At 35.3% G+C, this 27,418-nt stretch overlaps 1 protein-coding gene and 1 long non-coding RNA gene across 2 annotated transcripts in view; one reads left to right on the plus strand and one right to left on the minus strand.

The window, feature by feature from the left end:
• The window catches only part of TLL1 (tolloid like 1), a 131,481-nt gene that overhangs the window by 92,584 nt on the left and 11,479 nt on the right, over positions 1 to 27,418 (plus strand). The window contains exons 10-18 of the mRNA XM_017805985.1: positions 1,776 to 1,878; positions 2,851 to 2,967; positions 3,989 to 4,134; positions 10,201 to 10,396; positions 11,962 to 12,087; positions 14,434 to 14,594; positions 17,469 to 17,649; positions 24,196 to 24,321; positions 25,634 to 25,761. Coding sequence (XP_017661474.1) covers positions 1,776 to 1,878; positions 2,851 to 2,967; positions 3,989 to 4,134; positions 10,201 to 10,396; positions 11,962 to 12,087; positions 14,434 to 14,594; positions 17,469 to 17,649; positions 24,196 to 24,321; positions 25,634 to 25,761 — 1,284 coding nt within the window. The remainder of the gene's footprint in view (positions 1 to 1,775; positions 1,879 to 2,850; positions 2,968 to 3,988; positions 4,135 to 10,200; positions 10,397 to 11,961; positions 12,088 to 14,433; positions 14,595 to 17,468; positions 17,650 to 24,195; positions 24,322 to 25,633; positions 25,762 to 27,418) is intronic.
• On the minus strand, positions 9,443 to 26,872 carry LOC108493027. Its single transcript, XR_001873307.1, has 4 exons — positions 26,769 to 26,872; positions 25,520 to 25,556; positions 19,554 to 19,584; positions 9,443 to 9,554 (listed from the first exon to the last, which is right to left on the minus strand). It is a non-coding gene; the product is annotated as an uncharacterized LOC108493027 (long non-coding RNA).

Here is a 27,418-nt window from a genome sequence, read left to right on the forward strand (position 1 = left end):
AGAGAAGGTAAGAGTTTAGAAGGAATCTGAACTGCAAAGTGGATGATCTTAGGAGAAGAACAAAAGTTTTGTGGTTGGTGTGGCCTCTATTTGAAGGACAAGTTAAAGGAGAACAAGTCTGCAAAGGACAGCCAGAATTGCTCTGTGAATGAGATAATGAACTCTCTGCCATCCTCCGAGGTAGATTCAAATAGCACTTGGAAATGTAATAAAAACTGAAGCAGAGTAAAACCTATGAATGTTTGTACTTTTAGCCAGATCTGTAATATTTCTCATGGAGAATTACATGGTAAGTAGGTGGTTTGGGAATTCTGATAATATTTGTGCATTTATTTCTTCAATACATGTTCCTGAAGGATTGACTGAGTAGTAAAGGCAAAATGTCCCATGATTTAGATATCTGTGAAAGGTTGCATGTAACACAGAAGTAGTTTGAGAGATGGAGGTAAACTATCCTGTCTGACTGTCTGGAACTGATTGTACCATTTATAGTGTTATATTTTTAACTTGCAGCTGGACTAAGGGTAAATTCCTCTCCTTTCAACTGACACTCACAGCTGTTTCGTAGGCTGCCATGGAGATGTATTTTTGCAGTGTGAGGTATTTGCCACTGTGCAGCAATTCATGTTTGTTCTATAATGGCAGGTTTCAATTCTGAGTTCCTAGGATCAAAGCTAAAAATAATACCACTTCTATGCTCAAATGTGAATATGAAGTATTTTAGTAAGGTTGAAATACTTATTTATACACACTGAGGAACTGATACAGAAGAAGATGAATTCTTTTTCCAAATACACCTAAATCCAATAGAAAGGTATTTATTGGAAATGATCTTATAATACAAAATGTGAGCAACTTTGACTCTTCTTGTTTGGATTTCTCCCTATAATTACAGGATATGATGGTAAGACTATACCAGCCAATGAGGGTCTAAACTGTAGATATTGTATCAACATGTGATCAGGATGAATCCTATTCCTGTGTTAGAAGTGTAAGTTCATGGCAGTTTAGAATTAGTATTTCTAAAATAGGAATACTGTAATTCAATGTAAGGGTTGTCCTCATAGTAAGTATTGAAAATATGCCTGTTTAGAGATGTTTTCAATAAAATTGGAAGACCAAGTTCAAAAGTTCCAGAAATTTCTCAGATTTCTATATAAAACTCTATGTAAACTCAGATTTCTATATAAAAAGCTTTATTACATTTTCATTAAAATCATTAAGGGATTGTATACCATTTCTTTTTAGTGATCTCGCTTTCAGAATTAGTGTTGATCGTTGTCAATATTTACATATCTAAAAATAAAATATCATGTCAAAACAGTAGTGGAAGGAAGCCCAAACTAAAATAAAACAAATTTTATTTTTTTACAACTGTCAGTGTTGATTATAGTCAGAATGTAATAGAAGAGGAATTGGCAGAATTATGAAGTACCATACTTAAAGTTATATTAGCAAGTTATTTTACCTTATTAGCATTCTCAATTTTTTGTTTCTTAGTGAAAAGCTCCCCGTGAGCAATTAAATGTGAGTAGTTTGTCTCAAATCTGCTCAAGTATGTAAGATTAAATGAAAAAAAAAACTTTCCGTGTTCCCAAGCAACTTTTACTTACTAGAAGAAATAATTGAGGAGTGGTTAATTAAGTGTCTAAATAGTTGGAATCCTGTTACAGGTGACCACTCTGGCTTCAGTTCTGCAGAATGTTATTGTGATTGTTTTTCGCACTTGATATTAATCGCACTTGATTTATTTAGATATTCTCCTCTGATTACAGATTGTTTTAAACTTCACCACCATGGACCTTTACAAAAGCAGTCTCTGTTGGTACGACTATATTGAAGTAAGGGATGGCTACTGGAGAAAATCACCTCTGCTTGGTATGCAACTCTTAAATGCTGCACGGTCTACTGTTACCACACTCATTGGGCTCAATGGATTTGCTGGTGAATCTGCAACAAACGTCTTGGGTTTTAGGTGTCTATAATGTATCTAAACTTGGGGATGGGAAAAGATTCTCTAAATGACCTCAAATAAGTTGCTTATTTACTTCAAGCCTTAAGCCTTCCTTTCACGCAGCTGCGTGGGAGGAAAGATGCGAACTACTAACTGTGTAACTTTTTCCTTTGCTCATAGATGTCAAAATAAGAAGCTGCCAGAGTTTGGTGCACAGAAATGGGGAAATAGTTTACAGACATATCTGTAGAGCATGTAATGCTAAATCCATGGATCACATGATAAGCACATTCACTGTGCATGAGAGCACCTGGTATAGAGTTGTGCTTATGAGCTCTGTTTCTGTACTTTTAAAATTAAGAATAGAAGATTGTTTCTATTTCTACTTTGTATGTCCTTCCCTGCTCTTTTCTCCCATTCCCTATCACCTGGACAAACAGAAATTTCACCTATGCAGAATTGAAGAGGATAATGTAGAATACGGTCATTTAGATGTTAGTTTTTAAATCTCTTTGGTCCTTAGACACAATGAGCAGTATTACTGTGACCTAGATTTTGTTCCTCTTTTAAGATTAGTTCTCACTTTCCCTTCCATAATGCATGTGTTTGTGTGTATAGAAACAATCTCTAACAATATTATTTTTCCTTGATTCCCCTAAGGTTTTAGACTTGTGAGCCTGACTGCAATAAAAAGAAGTAGTGAAAACTTTATAGTAAAATCTTTGTGTATTAGGTCCCGATCTGCAGAAACACATATGCTTAACTATAAGCATATGAATAGTTCCACTGAGTTGGTTCTGCCACTTCTGCTTATAATGTTAAACACTTGTATAAATGTTTGCAGCATTTGGCTTCAGAGGCGGCAGAAAATGCAGTTACTGGTTGCATGTTTTTAGGCAGGTTTTGTGGTGACAAACTGCCAGAAGTCCTTGCATCCTCCGACAGCAGGATGTGGATCGAGTTCCGCAGCAGCAGTAACTGGGTTGGGAAAGGTTTTGCAGCAATTTATGAAGGTAAGCTTCTTATAGCATTAAAAATGACTTGATTATGGAAGAAAAATATTAACTGGATACCTTGGGATATTAAAAAACAAAACTAGCAACAACAACAAACCAGAATGAAATTTGTATTTTATTACTGAGACAGTAGATGTTAACTTTCTAGACAGCGCATTTTGAAGCTCCTCCTGTGATCAGATTTCAGCTGAGCTCTTTTCCAGGGAAACCACTGATAGTATCCATAAGCATTTTTTACCAGTTGTTTAATTAACTAAATGTGCATGTTCTTGTGCTTAGTGCTTGGAAAGATTTCTTTGAGTACTTTCTGTGTATTCTTCAGAAAAATCTGACTTATATTTTCCATGTGCACTGGGATTAGTTAATAGAGGCACTCTTGCACACCGAGTATATTAGCAAGTCAACATTCACTTAATTAAAATAGAGCCTGTTTTCTTAAATACTGAATCTATGGTAGTAAATGTTATGATTCAGTTGATACTCACAGATATTTACATGATTATCAGAATCAACCCTGAAAAGTGCATGTACTTCTTATGAAAATATTTTTTTATTTATATTAGCTGTTTCTTCAAATTCAGACTAAGGTTGAAGTGATAAACTGTAGGTTAAAATGCATAGACCGTTATAAAATATGACATTTTGGTTTCTTTTGTCTCTTTCTAAAGGTTAATAAATATTAATGAATAATGTTTACTTAATATGTTTCAAGGGTGAACAAAAATTTAATTTATTTTTACTTCATAAATATATTCTGTAAAATGTATAGATTCAGATCATCCATGATTACAAAGTCTTCCTGAACACTGTAGACATATTCAGAGCTATTAGAAATGCTGATATGTGCTAACTGAAATATATATGTAATGGTTTAAATGGATTCTATTTCCAGTAACTTGTCCCTGGTAGATTTAACTGTTTTCCAGAACAATCTTATTATTAGTTTTAAAATGAGAGCATATAATACAGTTTGGGTGTGGGGAAATTATTGACAACAAAAATTTTATGCTTTTATCAGCTATCTGTGGAGGTGAAATCCACAAAAATGAAGGCCAGATCCAGTCTCCCAATTATCCTGATGACTACAGACCAATGAAGGAATGTGTGTGGAAAATAACAGTGTCAGAAAACTACAATGTAGGATTAACCTTTCAAGCATTTGAGGTAAAGCTTTTTAACTAATCTCAAGAAAGCATCTAGTGGATAAGTGACAGTAACATTTAAGGGAATACTTATTAAACCTGTGAACAAATTTAAGAATTCTCTATGAAAAATTAACTCCAGAATCCATGAAACCTTCCCTTCCGCAGAAATTTTCAAGATTAAAGTTTTTCATGTTTTCTATGATATTTGAATGACAATGTTTAAAGTATTGAAAATAGTCAAAGTTTACCAAATACATAATCCAGTTCAGCAGGGCTACTTTAATATTCTGTTAAATAACCAGGATTTTTTATCTTTGCTAAATCTTATCGTTAAAAAGGAATATATGTCTGGAGAAAAAACACTGTGTTTTTTGCATCTGTTTTGAGAAGAAAAAAACCCCAAACTACTTATATTCAGACTACAAACCTGTATTTAGTGAGGGAAGAAAAAAGCCATGGTGAATCATACTAGTATGTCTTTAGTGTACATCTCTCTGAGTATAACATTGCTAAACAGTGTTAAACTATTATATAGCAAAGAAAAAGTAATATTTAATACGTCTTTTTTATCCCTACACTATACACTGACTTGAAGTTTGTAGACAAATTTAGTAAAACACTTTAAATTTACTTGTTTTTTTTGAATATAGTTCAGCAGTAATGACATAAGGCACACTTTTTAAAAATCTAAACTTTTTGGCTTTATGGTGTACATAGACAGAGGTATAGTAAAGATAGCTATAATTTCTAACCTGTTATTTTATTCTTACAGACAGACTTCAGGGTTATAGCACACTTTTGCTATGAATGATGAAAGATCTGAGCATGAGAGAGTAAGGGTTTGGGACTTAACAGCAATTATGAATATAAAGTATAGAAACTTTAATAATTTCACAGATTCTACTTAATTTACCCTTTTTTTAAAATCCTAAATTAATGTCAGCTCTAATGCAGATAAGATCAGCTCTCCCTGCCCAAACAGTTTTCCAAATGCCCTTCAGAGTCTGCATGACTGGGCTCAAGATTGCTTAACATAGTATGTCAGTCTCTTTATTTAAGCACTTTTAAAAATAAACAGTGTTTTCAATAATTTTATATAATTTACTGACTAGATATGGAACTTTTCTAGTCTTCCAGTGGTGCACAGTACTTTTTAGTCATCACAAGGGAAATGGCACTATGCCTCTGCAAAAGAGACTTACTGCAATATTTGATCTCCATGCAGTTGCTCAGCAATGGTTTGCACATGCAATACATTATCACTTGAGCTGACCTCAATTCAATATTTCCTCTGGGAGAATTAAACTTACATCTCTCCTTATCTTTCAGGACCTTTTTCTAATCACCAAATTGTGGACTGTTTACAGGTGCGAAGGTGGCATGCTCATGCCTCACCATATAGGCAGTAATTAGAAGCAAAGGACCAGCAAAACAGCCCAATTTAGTAGGCAAGTGGGTAAGGACATAGGAAGAAATGTCCAGTTTTTCCCCCAGACTATTTAGTATTATGGCACTCTCTAGAGGAGAAACATGTGGACTGACACCTCATAAGAAGAAAGAGGAAATTGAGCAGAAGTACAGTTCAACAGTAATCTCAAGCTGGTGGTTCTTCTGCGTGTGTTTTGAAAGGAAAAAATAAAATTTTCCAACAGTAGGGACTTGAAAACTACATACTTTTCCAGGGAGAGTCTGAACTGTAATTCCAGAGTGGCAAGATGCCCTTGAGCATCAAATGAGGTGCCCCAGAAAGGCACAAGACTGTTATATCTGTCCTTGCAGTATTTCTTACTGACTCGTCCACGAGGCTCCCCGCTGAGAATGAGAGTTGCTTTGGAAACTGCTCTGAAGTGCTTTGCCTAGACACTCACCATTGGGTCTGATTTCCATTTCAGCTCCAAGTGCTTGAACATAGGTGTTCTGTTTTTTGATACTAAGTCCCTCTCGGGACTGAATCCTTGGTGTGCTGCCTAGTAAAACAAAAAGTTGTTTAAAAAAATCACAGTTCTTTGTGCCAGCTGAGACTGAAGAAAGCAAATGTCAGGCCAAAGACTTATTGGAGTGTGTTTGTGGGAAAATTATTTCTCTGTCCTTTGAAAGGTACAGTTAAGTAAGAGGAATTCTCATTATCCATATGTAATGCTAGAAAAAATAACTGTATAAATAACCTTCACTCTGAAAGGAAAGCACTAGGGAAGCTGAGATTTCCAAATTGTATCAATGAGTCATCTTATTTTGCCTGCTGTGGGCAACGCATTTTCCATTGAGTGTGGGATTACTCTTTCTTATTTAGCTACTATAATTTCTACTGTCTGCATGGCAGTAGAGATGTTGGGACTGGTAACTCCATTTTTTGATTGTTATAGTCACCTTTATAATACTGATCTTTCAAAATTAGCAGGTTGGTTTTGTTTGTTTGTTTGTTTGTTTGTTTAAAGAACTTTTGTTAGCTTGCAGTCTCACCAGCTAAAGCAATCCAGAGGGTTTGTAGAGCTGATCCATATTAATCTGCCTCATTTGAGTGGCCTTGTTAATCTTGGTGCAGATAGTGTTCATTTAAATTATTTTTACATAAGTCAGGGAATAAAATTTGTCTGATCTGATTCCACTAGGCATATAGGCCACTTTTTATGATTAAAGTCTACAACCTGAGGCAGATATGTTTACCTGTACTGCAATTTAACTCTATGAACAAATAAATTAACAATGACAAAAAGTAAATGGAAGATTTTTCCTGAAATAGAATTGCTCCCAGATTTGCTTTTCATATTCTTTTCTCTCTTTTTTTTTTTTTGTTTGTTTTTGTAAGTTTTGAATTCTTTTTTTAATTTAAATTTTTTACCTTTTTTTCTTTCTGTTGGAGGAGTGCTACAAACAAAGGTGCTCTGGAATTTTGAACTAAATATTTTAGTCTAAAGTCATTTGGTTTGTTGTGGGTTGGATTTTTTTGTTTTGGTTTGGGTTTTTTTGTGGGGTTTTTTTGTTTTTTGGTGTGGTTGTTTTTAAACCTTGAACTACACACAAGGAGTTTTCTTTTCTTTTGACAATGAATATTGAGAATGTCTCTGGCTTGCTGTTTCTCCAGGAGATTTCTTACTGTTTTCCTGCACTTTTGTGCCTGTCTTAGGAGTTTTTCAGTAATTTTTTCAATTTAGTTCTCTAATGCCATTCAAATTTAAGGTTTCCTCCAAGGCCTTCAGGAGCCAATGGTATCTTTCATTTTCCTATAGGAAATGCATTTTTCTGTAAATCATTCTTATTTATGTTTTTTTTTGAATTTGCTAACATTTCACATATTTCTTCTCATCCACGTGTAATATCAGTCTTGTGAAATTTTAGTGTTCCAGTAAGTAAGGTTTATGGAATCAATGCATTTACAACCAAACTCCCTAGGAGTCTCTTCATTAACTAGAGGAGATATTCCTCAAGGAACAAATAGGAAGTAGGAAGAATAAGAGAGAAAATAGGAAGGATAGAAAGTATAGGAGAAAGTAGGAGGAATAAGAGACTGTTGCAAGTATAATAGATCTTTGTATAGCAGTGTTCCCAGATGACAGTACCACGACATCTTAAAACCTGAGGTATAGATAAGAAAAGCATGTTTTATACTAGTCCTTTTTCGTTGGTTACCAAGTGCCTTAACACCAGTTATAATTTCTCAAAACCACAATACTATATATAACGTGTGTTATATATAGGTGTAACACTTCAATCCCTTAATATAATAATGTTGATAATAATAATGGCATTATTTGCACTAGTAATATGCTAAAATTAAATAAATATGTTAGAATGGCCACCTTTTTTTTTTTCTTTTTGAAAATCAATAGTACTTTGTATGTTGGTTGATTTTTATAGTCTTAGGAAGTTTAGAAACTTACTGCTATGCAAAATGTATTTTTAGCTGTTGTCTTCTGCCCAAAATAAAGTGATCCTCTGAAAATAAACTACTAATTCACCTCAACGGGAATTTGACACGTGCCACTCAGAGCCGCACTGGGCCGGCGAATAATAATAATTTCCATATTGCCCATAAAACATGGAAACATAATAAAAACTGATGTTTGTTAAAAACCTTGAGTAGTGAAATGATCATGGAGCTGGCGTGAAAATGCACAATTCCTTCACTGATATTAGTGGTCTTTGGACCCGTTCACCTCTTTCTACATCAGAGTGCGGTATGATTTTTACATATTTTACATATTTTACATATGATAACAAGGAGACTTTGTTTCAAAGTGGAATATGATATAATGTGTTTAATCTTTATTATTTAGATTAATGAAAATTTGGAATTGGTATTATCAAAAACTTACCAGTGCTCAGGTAGATGAATTCCTGAGTGCGTTAGTTGTAAACATACAATTGCCATTCAAATAAGGAATAGGTAGTTGCACCACAAATCTTCATGACTTTTCTCACTCTCACTCAAGCTCTAGCCCAGGGCAATTCCTGAGGAAACATCTAGGAAATTACAATAAATGGCAGTATGGTTTGTGCCAGAGAAGTAACAGGGAGAAAATTATGCATGTAAATGGTTAAAGAATTGGAACGTTGGAAAAAGAAATGTTAAGTATAAGTGCCATTAAATTCCAATGAAATCATACAGTCCCTTCCCTCAATTTTCCCTTTTACATAAAAAAAGCAGAAATCCTAGCATGCTAAGTGAAAGCTCCTTAGTCTGTGGTGGTTACTGAGCTTAGTGTTGGTCATAATGCACAATAAGAGCAGACTAGCAGCAAACACTTGCACTAACTGTGCGGCTTAGGTGGAAGAAAAACTCTGGAGATAAAATGTGGATTTTTACGGGTTTGGTTTTGAATTCGTTATTGTTTTAACAGAATTTGGATATTCTGAATGAAATTCGAGGCCTCTCCAACCCCTTTTTACCTGACTGTGATCCTGCTGCCCTGCCCATCCCCCTCCATTCCTAAACTTGCCTCATGATTCAGCTAGTTAGTTGAACAATAGTATTCTTAGAGGAATTATTTTCGAATGCTTGGATCTAGTTAATTCTTTTATAACTAGGATGCTATATTGCATAAATGACATAAGGTATTCTGGCAGTAAAACAACCCAGCTCATGAGGGTTTTTAATTCTGTTGGGAAAGATACTCTCTCAGTAAAGATAAGCATCATAAATTATCTGGGCTCCATGTAGGGTCGTATTTGGGCTGCTACTGCTTTCCTCGCTGGTGCTATTCCCTTTCTGACTGACTCTGCAAATACTATTATGTATAAAGAGCACAAGGTTTGTTACTCAAGTAGAATGCACATATGCCCACTCACATATTAGTCTGTGTTTGGATGTCATCCAGCAGAAAGTTTAAGTGAGAAGGGAAATTTTCAAGTGTTCTGTTTTCAGTAGGTTTCTCCATCAGTACAGAAAAGATTCACTCATTGACCCAGAAAGTCAAAAGATGACACCTGAAATCAGGAATCCTGCAATGGAAACCAGACACATCAGCTGCAGAAAAATTATGACCTTTTTTTTTTTTTTGTCCTCTGTTCTGTTGACTACTTAAGAGTTGATAATTTTACAAGTGTGTTTGAATCTAATCCTACAGATGCCTCCAACTCTTTAGGCACAGCAATTTTTCACATTTTCCCTGCAACATCAGTGAATAGTGACAAATGCAAAATTTTTAACTGTGTGGAGGATGAAGAAAGAGTCTAAAAATCTTATCATATTAGTAAAAATTAAGCTTTTTAATATTGAAAAAACAGTAGATATTTATGACCTGTTTAGTTGTTGAACCATTAATCTTGTTGAGTGTACATGAGAAAAGAGGACTGGGGCTCAGAGTAGAAATTTGACAGAACATTAGGAAGCTTAGAGGTGAGAGTGTCTTTTTTAGTTACTTTTTTCCAGTTAGACTGCTGTGTCCTTTGTAAAATTTCAATAATTTTTCTTGTAGAAAATAAGTAGAGTTAAAAGAAGTTCGTGATACTTGTTCATCTTCCTGATGTTTGAACCCTAAACAGGGATACTAACTTTAATTTTGAAAAATTCCTGTTCTGTTTATTATCTGATTGATATTTGATATTTATGGTTCAGATGGGTCACTTTGATAATTATGTTTTACAGATTGAAAGACATGACAACTGTGCATATGACTACTTGGAAATTCGAGATGGAACAAATGAAAACAGTCCTTTAATTGGTCACTTTTGTGGCTATGACAAACCAGAAGACATTAGATCTACCTCTAATACCCTGTGGATGAAGTTTGTTTCTGATGGAACTGTTAACAAAGCAGGATTTGCAGCTAACTTTTTTAAAGGTAAGTGTTAAAGCTTATTGGGATTTGTGAACAGCCTATCACTTTTTTTTGTACTAGAAAAATTATTACAGGATTTTAAAAATATTTCTCAATCTTTTTCTACTAGTAGTAGTTCTGTAGTCTCTAGCATATCTTTTACCGAGGATACAATATAATCAAAGCAAAACAATAGAGGTATTTGAATCTCTTTGTAAAATGTATCCAAAGAATGAAGGAACATAACCATTGCAACTTTCTACTGTCTTCAGGTTCAGTTAATCAACTTAGTTTTGAAACATATCTAATCTTGTGAAAAAGTGGCTTTTTTTGACTTGTATTATCAAATACAAACATTATAATTGCAAATGGATTTTTTTCTGTTAAGGGTTTTTTTTTTGGGGGGGGTGTTTCTAAATTATGTGGGTTTTTTCTAATCCATTTGCTACATTAGACTGCTTTATCGATTTATTACTTTCTGTAAGCAAGAAAAAAAAAAAAGCTGAGAAATCGTAGTGAGCAATGACCTCACAGTCTTCCTCCAATTTTGAGTGACTTTTGGGGAGAGGAAGGTGCCATACAACTGCAGCTATATCTGAAGCATTTGGTGTATGGAAAGTGTAATTCCCATCCTGTGCTACCCATGGCACGATTAAAGCCACTGGCAGTGGTGTGGCCAAGATGACACCTGAAATACAGGTCATGCCATCGGAATAACATTTTTGCTTTTTTGAAAAGACACAAACTGTGACTTTTCTTCCCCTAACTGACAGTTTTCAGTGTAAACATTATAACTTTGAAGGCTATAGGCATCAGAGGGGGAGCTCTGTTTTATTCCTAAGAAATTACTTGTCCTGGTGTAAGGAAACAATATTTTAACATCTGAGGAATATTTTAGCAGTGAATCTCATGGGTATACTTCAGAGCTAGTAGAGAGAATACACAATTCCTTTCCCTTCCCTTGCCCTGATGCATCCTGTTCCCTTTAATATCAGTAGAATGAAAACCTGGGATTTGAGGATTCTGTTAATCTGTTTTTGAGTATGAATTCAGGATAATGCACAGATTGATTCTGTGGGAGATAAAGTGCCCTTCAAGTGACCCTACTGTGGATTTTCTGTCTTTCTTTCAATACTTTATACAACCTTTAGATTATGGCTGTCTGAATTGCTGTATGCTGCCCACAAAGTGCTTACAAATTAGTTCTGCAGCTGTCAGTAGGCATTGTTAAAAAAACCAAAAAGCAAAAAAAAAGCCAACAACAAAAAAACCCAAAAACAAATGAACAAACAACCCCCAAAAAACCAACAAACAACCCCTCCCCAAAAAAACCACAAACCACAAAAAAAAAAAAAAAAAAAAAAAAAGCCCAAACCAAAACACCCAAACCCCACAAAGGACAAATTTTTATTTTTCCCATTGCGGGTCTCCTAAGCATTTGAAAATCCTCTAGTCAGCAACCACAGTGTGTTATGTAGTGCACCTTACAATGGCATGCATACAGCTTTCTGGGTTAATATTGATACAGCAGTTACAGCCAAGGAAGGTAATTATTTAACACATTTTTGCATTCTTCCCTGTCTTGGTAGAGGAAGATGAATGTGCCAAACCTGACAACGGTGGCTGTGAGCAGCGCTGTGTAAATACTCTGGGCAGTTACCAGTGTGCCTGTGATCCTGGATATGAACTTGGTCCTGACAAAAAGAGTTGTGAAGGTACAGTGTGTTGCTGTTCTGTGGGCTCTTTAAGCTCTCAGGGTACCATTGCTTGAATGAAATGCTACACATTTTATATGCTTCATCCTAGCAGGGCAGACCTGTGCAATCCAACTTGGAAAACCAAGTGCTCCCTTTTTAGCAGTGGTGCCAGAGTAATGTCTGTCTACAGCAGTCATGTACATCTGATGTCTGTCAGCAGTTTAGCTTTGCGGATTTTGCTGTTAGTTGATCAGGAACAATGCAAAGCAGGACTTCATACTACTTACTACATTATTCATAGTCACTAAAGCAAAGTCTACCACTGTGCATAAGGAGACAATTAATTACCAGCAATGTGCCACTGTCTCAGAATCAGAGTATTTAACAATCCCCCTGGCTGGGGTGTGCCTGGGAAGTGGCAGGTCTAAAAAGCAGGATCCATTAGTCCACCTCAAAGTTCTGCGAAATCATTCTCACTCCTAATCAGATTGTGGACTTTTCTTGCTGGAAACAAATTCTACTTCTCAGGGTGAGAAAAGTGTGTTCAAATAATCATTTGGAGAAATAAAAATCTGATAAGTGGAAGTCTGTAAACATAGGATCGAACTTTTGCATTCTGTGCATATTTCATATGAAAGGAAAGAAACATAAGCTCTTGATCATTATGCACCAATTATTGTTGGATTTTTATTCATAGACACCAATAAATTAAGGGATACCACAAATTTATTCTTAGCTTATCTGTTTGACTCGTAAAAAGAAAACAGAAAAGGAATACCTCCCTTGTGCCCAAACAGTAAAGCAACTCTAGCAAAAGAAGTCCCTTCAAGCACTGCAGTGCATTGTAGAGCAAAAACCCTGAGCTATCCCTTAAAGTGTATATATGATTGTTCCATGTCAGGTGGCACTCATTGTATATAGATAGTACTTGGGACTGCTGAACTAAAATCACTATCTAGTCACACTGAGCATTATGTCCGAATTATAGTTTAGGCCTTTAAGAAGTGAGCTAGATGTATTAATTCACACATGATGCCAGAGTAGAAGTTAGAAACTTTGCCCTATGCTTCACTGAAGTGTCAACAAGCACAGAAATTTGCTTGATGGTCTTCTAATCCAAATCTCCCCCAATGACAGCATATTAGAAAGCTTTAACTTTTGGTTTGGGGGTTTTTTCCCCACCATTGCCTCAACAACCTATAGCACTACGTTCAAAAGCAGAAATTGAAATCTGGCAGTACTTGTCCTGATCCAGACTATATCATTTGAGGGGACATCTTGTGTCATCTGACTGCAGCCTCTAAATCTATGTCTGGTCTTTTTGATACGCTATGGTGTGACCCAGGGTCTCAGTCCACCCACCCCCATCAGATTACCTTTACATGTATACCAAGAAGCATTCTGCATGGAAAGCCAGGAGCCAGTCTGAGTTGAAAAAATGAGCCTTGACACAGTAACTGGAGAGTTCTCCCAGCTGTGTTAGATGAAGTAGATGCAGTGTGTGAGATCATCAGCTAGATAAGAATAGCCAGTTTGTAAAGCATTCGGTGTTAGCATTCGGCTCTTTGGAAAGAGATTTGTGGATGATTTCCAGTGCTGCCATAGTGCTGTAATGGTATCAATGTAGCAGAGTGTGATCAAGAACCCCTGCAAATCCCATTACTTTCCTTTTTTATGTAAAAAATTTACACAGATGGAAAAGATAAATGAGTTTATCCTTTTCTAGCTGAACTGCATTCACAAACATAGTACAGTATTTTTCTGTTGTATGGTTGTCTCTATTTGACATATATTTGAAAATAAGGGGCATTTTCTCTATTACTTGAACATCTGTACTTCAGCAAAAGTAATTATGACTGAAGTGTACGTGACTGCTATTCCATAGAAGTGACCCTATGTAGTAGATTATGGGAGGCATATACAGCTATATGAGCTGAGACAGGTAAGGCTGAGTCTGTATCAACAGTCAGAGAGAAGCTGGGGAAATGCGAAATGCATCTTAAGTAGTCTGTCTGTCAGAAGAGGGGTGGTCAAGGTCCTGGGGAGGGTGGTGAGGTCAGAGGACTTGCATGGGAAAGGCTGTGAGAGAATAACCAGAGTCTCTGGAGAGAAGGGAAAAGAATGAATATGATAACGCCTTGTATAATCCTGAAACTTATCTCTGTTCACAAACCTGCAAGCTGTTCAAGATAGGGGCTGTCTCTTTCTCCTTGTTTGCACCACGAATGATAAAACAAGGTTCTGATTAGTCTGTCTGGGCATTACAGCACTATAAGTAATGAGAGGACTGATTCTTCTCAGAGTGCTTCTGTTTACAGTAAAACATGGTTTCAGTCAAGAAATTATGCTCTTTTAATTTTACAGCTGCTTGTGGAGGACTCCTGACAAAGCTAAATGGGACTATAACCACACCAGGGTGGCCCAAAGAGTATCCTCCAAACAAAAACTGTGTGTGGCAGGTGGTCGCCCCAACGCAGTACCGAATTTCAATGAAGTTTGAGTTTTTTGAGTTAGAAGGAAACGAAGTAAGTAACTGTGTACAAAGAGCTGCGCAATCTGTTACATGATGAAGAGTTTTGCAAGCATTCGAAAATAGATATCGTCTTATAAAACCCTTGCTGACCTTTCATATACTGACAATAAGCATAGATATTCTTGTTTTCATTTTGGGACTGTTTCTGGATTCTTTCAAAACAAACATGGGGAGAATAGCTCTCTTTTACATATCATCTAAATGTATATGCATTACAAGAAATTTAAAAAAATGTTCTCTGCTGAGTCTCAGCTGACTTTTTTTATCAACAAAGTAAAACAGAGCAAATGGGGCTGAGGAATATTGGAAAGAATTCAAGAGAAGAAAATCTGGAGAAACCAAATCATCTTTACAGACTGACTACAAAGCATACACATAAGATGTGTAATGAAGTGAGGGAGCATTTAAATCACAAGTATCTCAGTGGGGGAATATTTTAAAACAAGCAGTACCAGAAATAAGGCACAATAGAATAGCAGCAGTTTTTGAGCTGATCAGCCCCAAGGCATGGGGGATCTTGTCCCCAGGTAGCAGGAGGGACAGGGCAGAGCCCTTCATCTAGTAAAGGATGCTCCTTATAGCTTTAAACAAAGTGGTAGGGGTTACAGTGGGTTTTTTGGATGAGAAACATAAAATACGGGTTTCAACATCAACTTTTAAGCTTTTTTTCTGCTTAGTAGACACTTCTCTGTCATAACATTGAGTTCCCTTGTCACAATCCAGCCATAATGTGCTGTAGCCATTGAGTTTCTATGCATGTTCTTCACATGGCATTAAGGATGCAAATCCCAGGACATTATTTCTGACTAAACAAATTTGTAACAACATATTTAGGATAAAGATGGCCTGTCTTTTGGGCATGGGATTTAAAGGGGCAAAAGCTGCAGTTTAATTTATAACTAAGAACCAAACCAGACATGCCTTCTCCAAAATACATCAAAATTATTTGCAGAGGCAGCAATGTGAGATTTTTTTTTTCTCTAGTATTTGGAGTGGGTTCTAAAGACCATGAAATTCCAACTTTCAAGGATATATATGTTCCACTCATGCCCTACTATAATTATTACTAGAACTGAAAGAGGTGTAATAAAAACTTAAAAATTCCAGAGAATTAAAATTTATTTACCATTTGAACAAATCGTAATTTTTTTTCCCTGCCCTTTCTTGGTACTTAAGATTCGCAGGGAAAACACCTCGGGTATGATGAAGTTAAATCAGTTTTCTAAGGTCATACAAGACATGTAACTTAAGCAGATTCAAAAAATTTGAATGTTTTTCAACATTCAGAACTTCAGTTTGATCATCATCTGTGCTACTAAATCTTAGCTTTATACTGTTAAAAGGTAGTACTAATGATGTGAAAATCAGAAGAAACATATAATATCTGGAAAATTCTAATATATTATCTGAGTGCAGACAAAAAGTATACATTTATCAAGTACTCTAATTATTTTTTTCTTATAGGAGCTCCATTTAAAGCCAAGTTTAATATGCCTTTTTCACTATTACAATTTTAATATTTTACGTTTACATTTTACATTTACCTTGTATAATTTTTTTCAATACAGTGTAGTACAGAGGAAATTAGACCTATCTGAAATTACCTTTACCTGATCTAAAGCTATGAAACCATAAAACCTCACCACTAGTATATTGCTGAAATTACTGGGATTTATTAAAAGTAGTGAGCTGTATTTGAAAATCACATGCATTATTATGAATTTATCTTCCAGTAATATAAATCAGCATGTATCAGTAGCTCAAGTTTTACGAATCTTTGTGTTTTTCATATTGTATAAGAATAGTTGCGACTGAATTAGTCACTTTCTGACTCTGCAATATATGAAAATTATTCCAATAAAAATAAAAATTTAATCTATGTCTTTGGTGTGTTATATTAAAAGCAATTGGAAATGTTGACAATTTTTCCTAAGGAAAGAGAATAACAAATGCCAAAACCTGCTTTTCAATTGTTCCCTTCCAGCTCCTCTGACAATTCTTTTTTGTCTGGAAATTGTGATTTATCAAATACAACTTGGATTTAATGGACAATATAAGCTCTGTATGAATCCTCCTGGCCATTGTTTTTTCTTAAGCTATTAATTGCAGACAACTGGGACATTTTTGATTAAATGATTGATAGTTGAGCCTAAGAAGCTTAGAAGTTTTTGGGTGGAAGGCTTTAGGTTGGCCAAGGGATTATGCATTGAAAGTATTATCATGAATAGTAGGCCTTGCATAAGGCTTTTTTATTACATTATTTTACTTTATTTTTAACCTTTTAATGAAAATGGCGTGTATCATGCATTGACATTATAGCTAGGCTACTATTAAAGAACAATGTACTGTTTTAATGGTGCGAATTCATATATTTGTAAATAAATTCATAAGTTTTAAATACATTATGGTAGAAACGAACCTTGCAAGTTTCTAAGTGAAAATTAATATTTTTTAAAAATCTATGAAATGCAAGCAGTAGAAAGTTTGTAGGTTCAAGGTATGTCGTTTATAGCAAACAAATAGGTATAATTTTTAGGGTGAATGGTTCCAGATTTTAGTTTACTGTCAATGGAATGTTTACTTTTTAGATTAAATAGAAATACTACTAAGCATCTTGAAATTTAGACATGAAAGAGAGATGAGTATCTATAAAAATATAATTTTGAATGTAATTCATAGTATAGTTTTGTGTTAGTGACCTTAAAATGTTCTTACATAAAGTCAGTGAGTGTTTGTAAGAATTTACAAATGTTTTCAGAGTCATGTATTATTAAGCAGCATATACCAATAGAGTTCTGACATTTGCAAACAACTTCATGCTTTTATTTTGGTTAGACAAAATTTTTTCTCTCCTTTCTTTTCTCAGGTTTGCAAATATGATTATGTAGAGATTCGTAGTGGCCTTTCTTCTGATTCTAAGCTACACGGTAAATTCTGTGGTACAGAAGTGCCTGAAGTTATCACCTCTCAGTACAACAATATGCGAATTGAGTTTCGATCTGACAACACTGTGTCAAAAAAAGGTTTCAAGGCACACTTCTTCTCAGGTATAGAAAATTGCTCTTGTATACCTGCGAGTGTCTCTGAGTGTCCACTGACTGGGTGGAGCGAGCACTCTCTTGGTTTGAAAATGATTGGCCTTTTTGTTTATGGTTTTCCTGATAGCTTTGAATTTGTTTTATTTACATAAGCATAAACCCTTCTTCTGTCTTAAAATACCCTTCTGAATTGTGATGTCTGTAGAAAATATATGAATATATATATATATATTTAAATAACAGCAGAAGCAAATAAACTTTGTGGGATACAGAGGAAGAAAGTAAGTTCACTGTATTCCTACATTTTTGTTACATTTCTTTTATCCCAAGTTTTGTTGCTATTTTTTTCAAATCCCAGTTGTAATATGATACCAGTTGCGTACTATGTACACTTGCATTTTTTCTACTCAGGTCTCTTAATATATTCCATTTGTTGGGAAATTACCACTGTGCTACAACATTTGTTTAACATTATGGGTACTTTTGTGCCAAACTTTGCACTTCTTAATGTTTTGCAGAAGAACAGAGTTTAAGATCTTGCTCTTGCAAAAATCTTTTTATTTACGAGTGTAGTTTTACTGAGGCAGATCAGAGTGATGGAAGTTTATATCATATAAGGACGTATATTCTTGAATAAAATTAGACATGAGTGAAGCTTAAGATGTGAGGAAATATTTGCACAACAGTTGTCTCTGCAATTACCCATTGAGACTAGAATATAATAATCTGACTGGCAGGATACCACTCGGTGCTTGTTGAGAAATTTTGCTTTGTGTTATTCCTGTGTGTTTACACACACACACAAATAGGGAGATATGTTATCTTGTGTAAAACAACACAAAAAACCAGTCCCATCTGCCCCCCTCCCTAAACTGGATGTCCCATAGAAGAATTTCGGAGTTGAATTGTGCCCAGGTTTTTTTGATAGCAGTTAAAAATCTGAATCTAGAGAATCCTTAGCATGTAGTAAAATATGTTACCATTATGAGCAACTTTTTGCTAAAATATTTTATGAAAACTGAAGTGAAATGGTATTTAATTGGTTACTGTTAATAACTCATCATTATGACTAGGTAATAAGAAGTATAATGTATAAGTGAGGTGGTTTGGAAAGGGAAAAAATAAGACAAACAGTTTAGACTTTGAATGTTTCCTATTATTTAATATTTTTATTAAGCAATTATGAAAGATGAAAAAGGGTGTTTCATCTCATGCAAAGACATTAACAAATGTTTTACCTTCTCTAAAGTATATTTTTTTTCTAGTAGTCACATTTCTCTGGTCATAGTCTTACAGATCCATCTTTACATATAGTAACAGTTTTTGCTTTTAAATTTATTGTTTACAATAGCAAGCTTTCCAGGTTTCCTTCTATTTGTAGTAAAAACATGTGTGCACACAGAGCTTCTTCCTAGAAGAAACACTTCCTAGAAATGCTTACTCAACAAGTTATTTTATATAGGCCTCATAATTGTCACGTATTTTGACTTTTTACAGAAATAAGGATTGATATGTTCAAGTTCTAAAAACTGCAAATGAAATTTGTTAAATCTTTTCAAGATCTATAGAGCTATGTCACATAAGGATTGGCAATGATAGCTTTGTAATTTGTGTAAGCTCTGTGGTTCAGAAGTTGTGTTTTCTGGACTTGCTGAACATTTATACATTTATATTCAGTTGAATTTTGGGTTTCTTTGAAGTGATAGTTCATCTTCACATATGTACTTATTTATTTGATTGGTTGTTTAAATTATTTTTTTACTATTATGAATGAGTTCTAGGAAGAAATCACAGCCATGCTGTATCTTGGGGAAAGACTAGACTATAAGTCATAGAGTACAAAGCATCAGCTTGTAATCCTTCAGAACTGTTGTTTCTCTTGTATTTTTCAGTTCTGGATGAAATTTTCTTACCTTTCCCTCAAAAGGTGAAAACAAGATTTTCCTGGTAATTAAAAAAAAATAATTAAATTACATCAGTAATCACCAGAAAAAAATTAATTAGTCAGGGATAAATCTGAACTGGTGTTTTTTTAATTAATAGAAACATGTGATGTGTCCTTGATATAGTATATATCTAATTCCCTTAAAAAAAGAGATAATTTGATATAAATAGTCTTTAATTCTGTAAGCATATAAATTTATTGTTTCATAATGCATTTTTATCATAATCTCTTCTCTTGTTTCATCTGAGTCCAAATACTTTGTATTTTATTTTTATTTTTTCTCAGTCCTCTTCCAGTTTTTCTAATTTCTAGCAGATTTTATTCTGCTAAATTACCTTTCTCCATTTGAAAATATTTGACAATTTTTTAATGTTTGAAAGAAATCAAACTTCCAAACATAAAGTATCGAGAAAGAGGATGTCATCTCCAAATAATTCATCAGACAAAAACCTTAGGGCTGTCAGAAAACACTGAGACTTTCTTACCCCTGAATTTCTTAATATGGGCATAATAGGCTACTGAAATATCAGTGAAGAACAGACCTGAGATTTCAAGCATTTTGACTTTTGGGAGTTGGTAACTGATAACTTTTCAGCTGATGAAATGTGGGGGTTTTGCCTATATTTATATATATATATATATATTAGTCTTCAGAATGCAATACTTTTAGAATGATATCTGGGTAGAAATGCTTAGATACTTGCTGGAGGCATTTACCAATTTTATTAATTAAATCACAATAATATGTGTAAAGAGTTATAAAGACATATATCATGAAAAAAATGTAATGATATTTTTACATAGTTTACTTTTTACAGAGTAAAACACTGTATCTTGCACTCTTTTCACCAATAAAGGGCATAAGCAATGCTCAGCAAGAGAGAAAGGTGGGTATGTCAAATTAGTGTGAAGATTAGGAACTGTAATATGTTCCCCAAGCACAGCCAAAGAATTTCTCTTTTTTTTGTAACTCTTTTGGTGGTGAATTCTGCAGCCACAGCTAGAGCTGAAAAAGCATGGCCCAGCTCCAGCTTAGAAGACAGAAAGCAGTTTTTGAGTGGTTGGAACCTACTGTGATAAACTGTGAAAGCAAACAGTGACATAGGGCAACAGATGACCTGCATTAGTAAGGTATTCATGTTGATACAAGGCAACATGTAATTACATTTTTGGCTGTAAAATAGTGTTAACAGCCAGACAGGTGCTACTGGAAAGTGAGAAAAACTTTTTTTTCCAGTATTCTGTAAAATTTTCATTTGATGGGACAGTTCTGAAGAAAGCTCAGTTGGGAGCTGTTGCAGGGATCTAGCTGATCTACAGAGACGCTATTGTACATTTGTAATCAAGTTTATTGGATAAAGAGAGGAAACTAGGAAGTAATGATATATTAATTTTTTTAACACTTTTAATAAACAGTTTTGGAATTGGATAAATAAAATAAATAAATAAAATAAATAAATAATAAAACTTTGAGTAATTGGGGTTTTATTCTTCTCTTTTTTTTCTGTCTTCCTCTGTTTCTCTCTTCCGCTTTTGTTACAAGACAATGACCTAGCAGTCAGTCCCTGCAGGACCTACCACTCTGCTGGGCCTGTAAGACTAGAGGAATGTAAAATAATGCCAAAAATATAATAATATTAATAATATATATTAAAAAAACCCACCCCCTTTTTTTTTCTTCTGTGATCTTTCTGAGAAGATAACCTAAGGATCAGTGATAATATGTCATTAAACTGCTTCCCTTTGTCATAAGTTTCAGAGTTACTTCAGTGTTTTAAATAAACATGATTCTTTGCGTGATCATTCAAAAGATACATGATGTTTGATGAAATAAGGTTTGTTGGGACATTTTTTCTTGGGTGATGATTCCTTGAGCAATTAAAAATAGAAAGCTAGAATGTTTCTAGCCTTGAGCACAAACTCATCTCTGGTGCCATCCTGGTACATTTTTTTCCACAGACAAGAAAGCTGCCTGCAAAGAGAAAATTTTTGTTTTTGAATCTTGCGAGGATTTGATACAGGTCCCTTCAGGCCGAGTACGTATTAATCACAGACTGGTGGCCTCTGAGGGTCTCAGAGGTACGACCATTTGTCCTCTGAATGATTCAATCTAACATTTTGTTGAGAATGGATCTTTCCCTCTTCTGGGTACTGAAATGAGAAAAGAAGGAAAGTATCCATTCAAAACTGGGGGTTCTAGTTTCCATCTGTCAGCATAACAAATGGCTTTGTTTTTACATGGCAAAACATTTGTTCTTGGAACTAATGCAGACTAATTGTTTTTTTCACAAATTTTGAAACTGGGCAATCAATTTGACAGAAAGTCTGTCCTCAGTTATGAAGTGTGAGGAAGGCTTGTTCAACAGTTGCATCCTTGATTAACCATGTACAAGTAATTATTGTAGTTCAAATGTGTTCCAAAACTTCTCCTTTCTACCTTCTGTCCGTTATTTTATTTCTGAGGAGATCCAACATAGGACTGTTTGCTTTATGCACTTGTCTTATTAGAGATTATTTTATAGAATATAAGCTTATTTAATGCTACAATACTTCTCAGAATGTTTTGCATGGTTTGGTGGAAGATGAAAATGAACAGGGCTTTTTATTTTGAATTCATCCACCTACTCTGTATTTGAAAGCCTAACTTGAATGCATTTTGAACTTGCCTTCCTTTTATTTTTTTATTTTGTTGGAAAATTGCAAACATTCTTAGGAGGAAAAACATTACAGACTTTTGTTTGTATTATTTCTAATTTCTCAATTGCTTGTTACTGTTCTTCACTTGCAATGTGGAATTAATTTATGGTGGTGCTTACTATGCAAAGGTGAAAGATTATAACTTTGGTTTGAGATTACATAAATTTACTGCCTCAGTTTGGGACTTGCATTGTAAAGTGCATAAGCAGTGCATTGTGGAGCTTTTATGCTTCTTTCATCATCAAAATGACAACTATAAGTCTTTGAATGTATGAGGCACCTATGTTTTCAACTGTTTCTTAATCTTCAAATCTGTTCACATTTCCAGAAAGCTTCCAAAAACTTTCAGTGCGAACAGATTTGAGATTTACAGAACAAAATGCAGTGGATGCTTGGGTTTGACTTGCAGAATTTATGTATAAATGTACATTATCATCATGTATTATAAGTAAAAGCTGATTTTTATGGAAAGACCTGCAAGTCAATGGGTAAAAGTGTTACATTTTGGCAGAGTTGCATACACTTTGGCAGAGGAAGATGATATATATGCAAATATAATGCAAACTTCCTTTGTTGTGTTACTAAACATGAGCATCAATAAGGACAGGGAAAAAATGCATGAGTAAGACAATGAAAAGATAATTGAATTATCCATAGTGTCTTCTAATCTATAGAAATTCTTATTGTACCTACTAAAGTCTGAAATATCACGTTCCCTTGTTTGAAGACAATGTTTGCTGCTTTTCAAGGTACATAAGGCTGAAGGGGGTAAATGCTCTGCATTTCAAACCTGTTAAACTAGACCCCTTCGATGACCACAGTTTCTTTGCTCTTTTTCTTCCTCTCTTTTGCATGTTGAAATGACACGTTGTGTAAAATACAGGGTTTTTAAAACATGTGTGTATTTATATATATAGACATATTTTTTATATCTAAGAATGTATATATATGTGTCTATATGTATACAGTTATATGGATGTGCATGCATATATACATGTATGTGTACATATATGTTAGGAGCAGTCTGCCTCTTTTAAAAGGACCAGCCTCACTAAAACAGGAACAGCTGAATGACATAGAAGGGTGGCAGCTGAGGCCTCTTGTTAGAATGACAGCCTGTTAATCTAGTTTGGCTTTTTTCCATGCAATGAATTTGTAGCTGTTTAACGCAGGTCATATTTCCTCTGCTACTCTCTGCTTTATTTCTAACACACTAAAAGCTCTTTTGAAGGATTATATGTTAATAAAGAGAACTGCATGCTACATTGTATATCTTGAACTAACTAATGCCAATTTCTTTTTTTTTTTTTAAAGAAATGTTTTTCTTTTTGTGATGTTCTGTAAAGTCCAGATTCATTAAAAGTTAAGCACACTGTCACTCTGCTGGGGAAAAAGAAAGAAACTTATTAGAAAAGTTGATGTGAAATCCTTCTCTTTTTACATGTTTAGTAATGTAGAGGTTAAAGTCTTGTTTCCCCTATGTGTTCCTTTGAACATACCACCATTAAACTGTGGAATTTGCATAAAGCTGGAATGCTTTATGTGTTGTCCATAAATTACACTGCCATTGTTAAGTAAAATAAAAGTTTGGATATTTATGAAACTTTTACCAGCTAGACCACTTGAAAGAGTAAAAGCTGGTAACTCTCCTTGTTCTAGCTTAGGAACTCCCTCAGGAACTAATTCTCATTTCCTAGAAAGATGAGACAGACTCTTTGTGCCGTGATGCAAGGTTGTAGGCTGAGCAATGAGTGTCTAGAACTAAGGTACCATGAAACTGCCTTACTGAGAAGAGTGACTGTGCCATAGATTTTCCTTTTCTGGACTCAAACTCTCTGCTCAACCTTTTTCTTTTTGGTGAAAGGTCTACTGCTGGCTGTGATGCTCACTCGATCTTCTTGTGTATTTTGTAGACAAGGATGAGTGTTCGAAGGACAATGGTGGCTGCCAGCATGAGTGCATCAACACAGTAGGAAGTTATGTTTGCCAGTGCCGAAATGGATTTGTGCTACATGAAAATAAACACGACTGTAAAGAAGGTAAGTAGTAAGGTATTTGAATGGTTGCTTACACAACTGTCTTGCAGAAAGCTTTCTGCAGCTCTCCTTTCAAACAAAAGAAAGCAAAAAGTATCTTGGTAATGGGTCTTAGACATTTTAGCTTAAGCACTCCAGCACCCCTCCCCTTTCCCATCACCTTCATCCCCAGCATTTGTGTGGGCTGAGTTTGACATCCACAGGAATGCAGTTTGGAAAACTTGGGATCATTGGCAGAGAGTGCTACTTTTAACAGTTTTATGAAATGTAGAACGTTTAAAGTTCTGATAGAGTATTATCTAAGGCTGTATTAAACACAGGAGTTTCTGGAGAGAAGTCTGGTAAAGCTGTCATTTGCTCCTATCAGTAGCAGGTAGTTTCATCAAAGTCAGGTTGAAACCATCTACCCTTTCTAGGTTTATTTTAGGGGACATATTCAGACAATCTAAGTTCCAGTCAAATCCCTATGCATTTTTCTTCCTGTTGGCTGCCTCGAGGTGTGGCTACCTCCAAGAAACAATAGGCTTTGGGACTTAAATAGAATTTAGATTGTCTGCAAATGAACCTCAAGTGTGCAATATCATGTAAACTACTGCAATTTCTCAAGATTGTTTTCTAGCATAGATTTAATTTGACTAAAGACATGCCCTTTGTGAATAATTTGCATTTTCACTGGTTTTAGAATGGTATTTAGAAAGCAATTTGAGATTGTTAAAAAAATAAATACAAAAATGCCTTCTTTTAGTTCTGTGTGCTAGTGGTTCAGTTACAATGTGAATGACTAAGTTGTTCCTCTTAAATACAGTTTAGTCTTAGCTGTTCTCTCGTTGTATATATATCCATAGAAACTGTTGTTAAGAAATCAAAATGATTGTTCTGTAGCTGCAATATGAAAATTAGCAAGAATAGAAAAAAATAAATTGTTCAAGAAATTTCTTTTGTAGTTGGAGTAGAAAGATTTTTCATGTAGATTTACATAATTAGTTGTATGTAGGATGGGAGAAATATCAAAATATTTGATTCATTTTTAATATTTATCTTGTGTTTATTCCTTTATAATACTTTTTCCAAAAAAAGGCCATCTATTGTAAACAACAGTGTATTTTTCACAGCAATCAATAAGCAGGCATGCTGGGTTAATGCTGTTAAGTGTGTGCCTGATGGGAAGAACGTGACTGTGCACACTGAAGAGCATCCTTACCTGTCTTTCTCTAGATCCTTTCCATTCAGTGGGTGCCCTGAAAAATATAGTATTTTTTTGGCTACTTCTGAATGCAGAATCCCAGACTAACTGATGCTATCACTGTTGGCACAGCTGAGTGTGAACAGAAGATCCACAGTCCCAATGGTATCATCACGAGTCCCAACTGGCCTGACAAGTATCCCAGCAGAAAGGAGTGCACATGGGAAATCAGTGCCACCCCTGGGCAGAGGGTCAAATTGGTGAGTTTCTGGTGACTTCCTTTTTATCTTTTCTTCTACCAAGCCAGCTTCTCAAATGACTGCTCAATTATATGAAACTGTTACTAAACTTTACCATCAGTTTGCATCCCAGAGGTAAACTATTTTAGAAACTTGCTGACTCCTGTCCATTTCTGGCCAACAGGGACTACTCAATATCATGAGCTATCGTTCAAGTTTATAGTGATTGGGAATATTCTGGACAGCAGAAGGCAGGAGGAATACTTTTCCTCCTGTCAGACTTTACTGTATTATTGTTGCAACTCATAAAACTTCTGCAAAGTTTTGACAAATGTGGCAGAGGCCATTTAAACAACTCCAGAAAAAGCCAAATTTGAGTTATGAACAGTCCTCTAACACACACTTTTTGTATTTCTGATCTGTACTTTTTGAGGAGGAAAAGAAGATGCAAAAACCCCAAGAATCTGGATTTCTCATTTAAAAGTGGCTCCAAATTTTAGCATGAGTAGAAGAGCAGACTGGATTAGATTTATGAATTTTGTGTCCAACTGGCTGAGGACAATGCTGGTGGCTAAAGACAGGCTAGCAGAGAACTTTACAGGTCTATGGAGGTTACGTTGCCTCTGTACAAAGCTGAAGGCATGGTCCTACCTAGGGGGCTTTTTGCTTTTAGCTCAGTCCCAGTGTTCCTTCACTGTCCCTCTGTACTCAGGGAACAGCCACAAAAAAAGCTGGCCTTACATATTTTAAAATATGATAAATTGATTTTATGACAGTTTTGGAGCAAATAAAGTTAAGGAGAGAGCTGTCTCTACTTCAGAGAGGTAGAAGCAATAGGCAATATTGATGCAGGGATGAAAGGGATATTGTAATCTCATAACTGCTGACCTTAGCCAAACTCTAACCCCTTTTGCTGGGGTAGAGTTAATTTTCTTCACGGTGGCTGGTATGGGGCTATGTTTTGGATTTATGCTGAACACAGCGTTGATAGTATAGGGCTGTTTTTCTTGTTGCTGAGTAGTACTTACATAGAGTCAAGGCCTTTTCTGCTTTTCCTACTGCCATGCCAGTGATGAGGCTGGGAGTGCGTGGAAGACTGGGAGAAGACACAGCCAGAACAGGTGACCCCAGCTGACCGAAGGGATATTCCATACAATATGACATCATGATCAATATGTAGAATGGAGGTGAAGGAAGAGGAAGGGGGATGTTTGAAATGATGACATTTGTCTTCCCAAGGAACCATTATGTGTAATGGGTCCCTGCTCTCCTGGGGATGGCTGAACACCTACTTGTCCATGGAAAGCAGTGAATTAATTCATTGTTTTGGTTTGTTTGTGTGTACAGTTTTTGCTTCCCCTATTAAACTGTCATTATCTCAATCTATGAGTTTTCTATCTTTTACTATTTCAATTCTTCCCCCAGTGCTACTGGTCAGGAACTGAGCAATGCGCTGCTGGCTGGGGTTAAACACTATACTCCTGTTACTGGTGCTGGTGCTGATGTGAGATTGTGTATTGATTCCTACTCACCAAAAAAAACCCAGTTAAATTATGCTGGGAAGTTGGCAGGGGGTGGAAAATGAGCGGTGTGCATGTTCTGCCCATTCCAAGGGTGAAAAATAGGTTTTTGATTCAGTCGGCCTTCCTACTGCTACTTCTGAGCAAGCATTCTGGCT

This window comes from Lepidothrix coronata, unplaced genomic scaffold (genome assembly GCF_001604755.1).
Source record: "Lepidothrix coronata isolate B3197 unplaced genomic scaffold, Lepidothrix_coronata-1.0 Scaffold13, whole genome shotgun sequence".
In the NCBI taxonomy this organism is placed as follows: domain Eukaryota; kingdom Metazoa; phylum Chordata; class Aves; order Passeriformes; family Pipridae; genus Lepidothrix; species Lepidothrix coronata.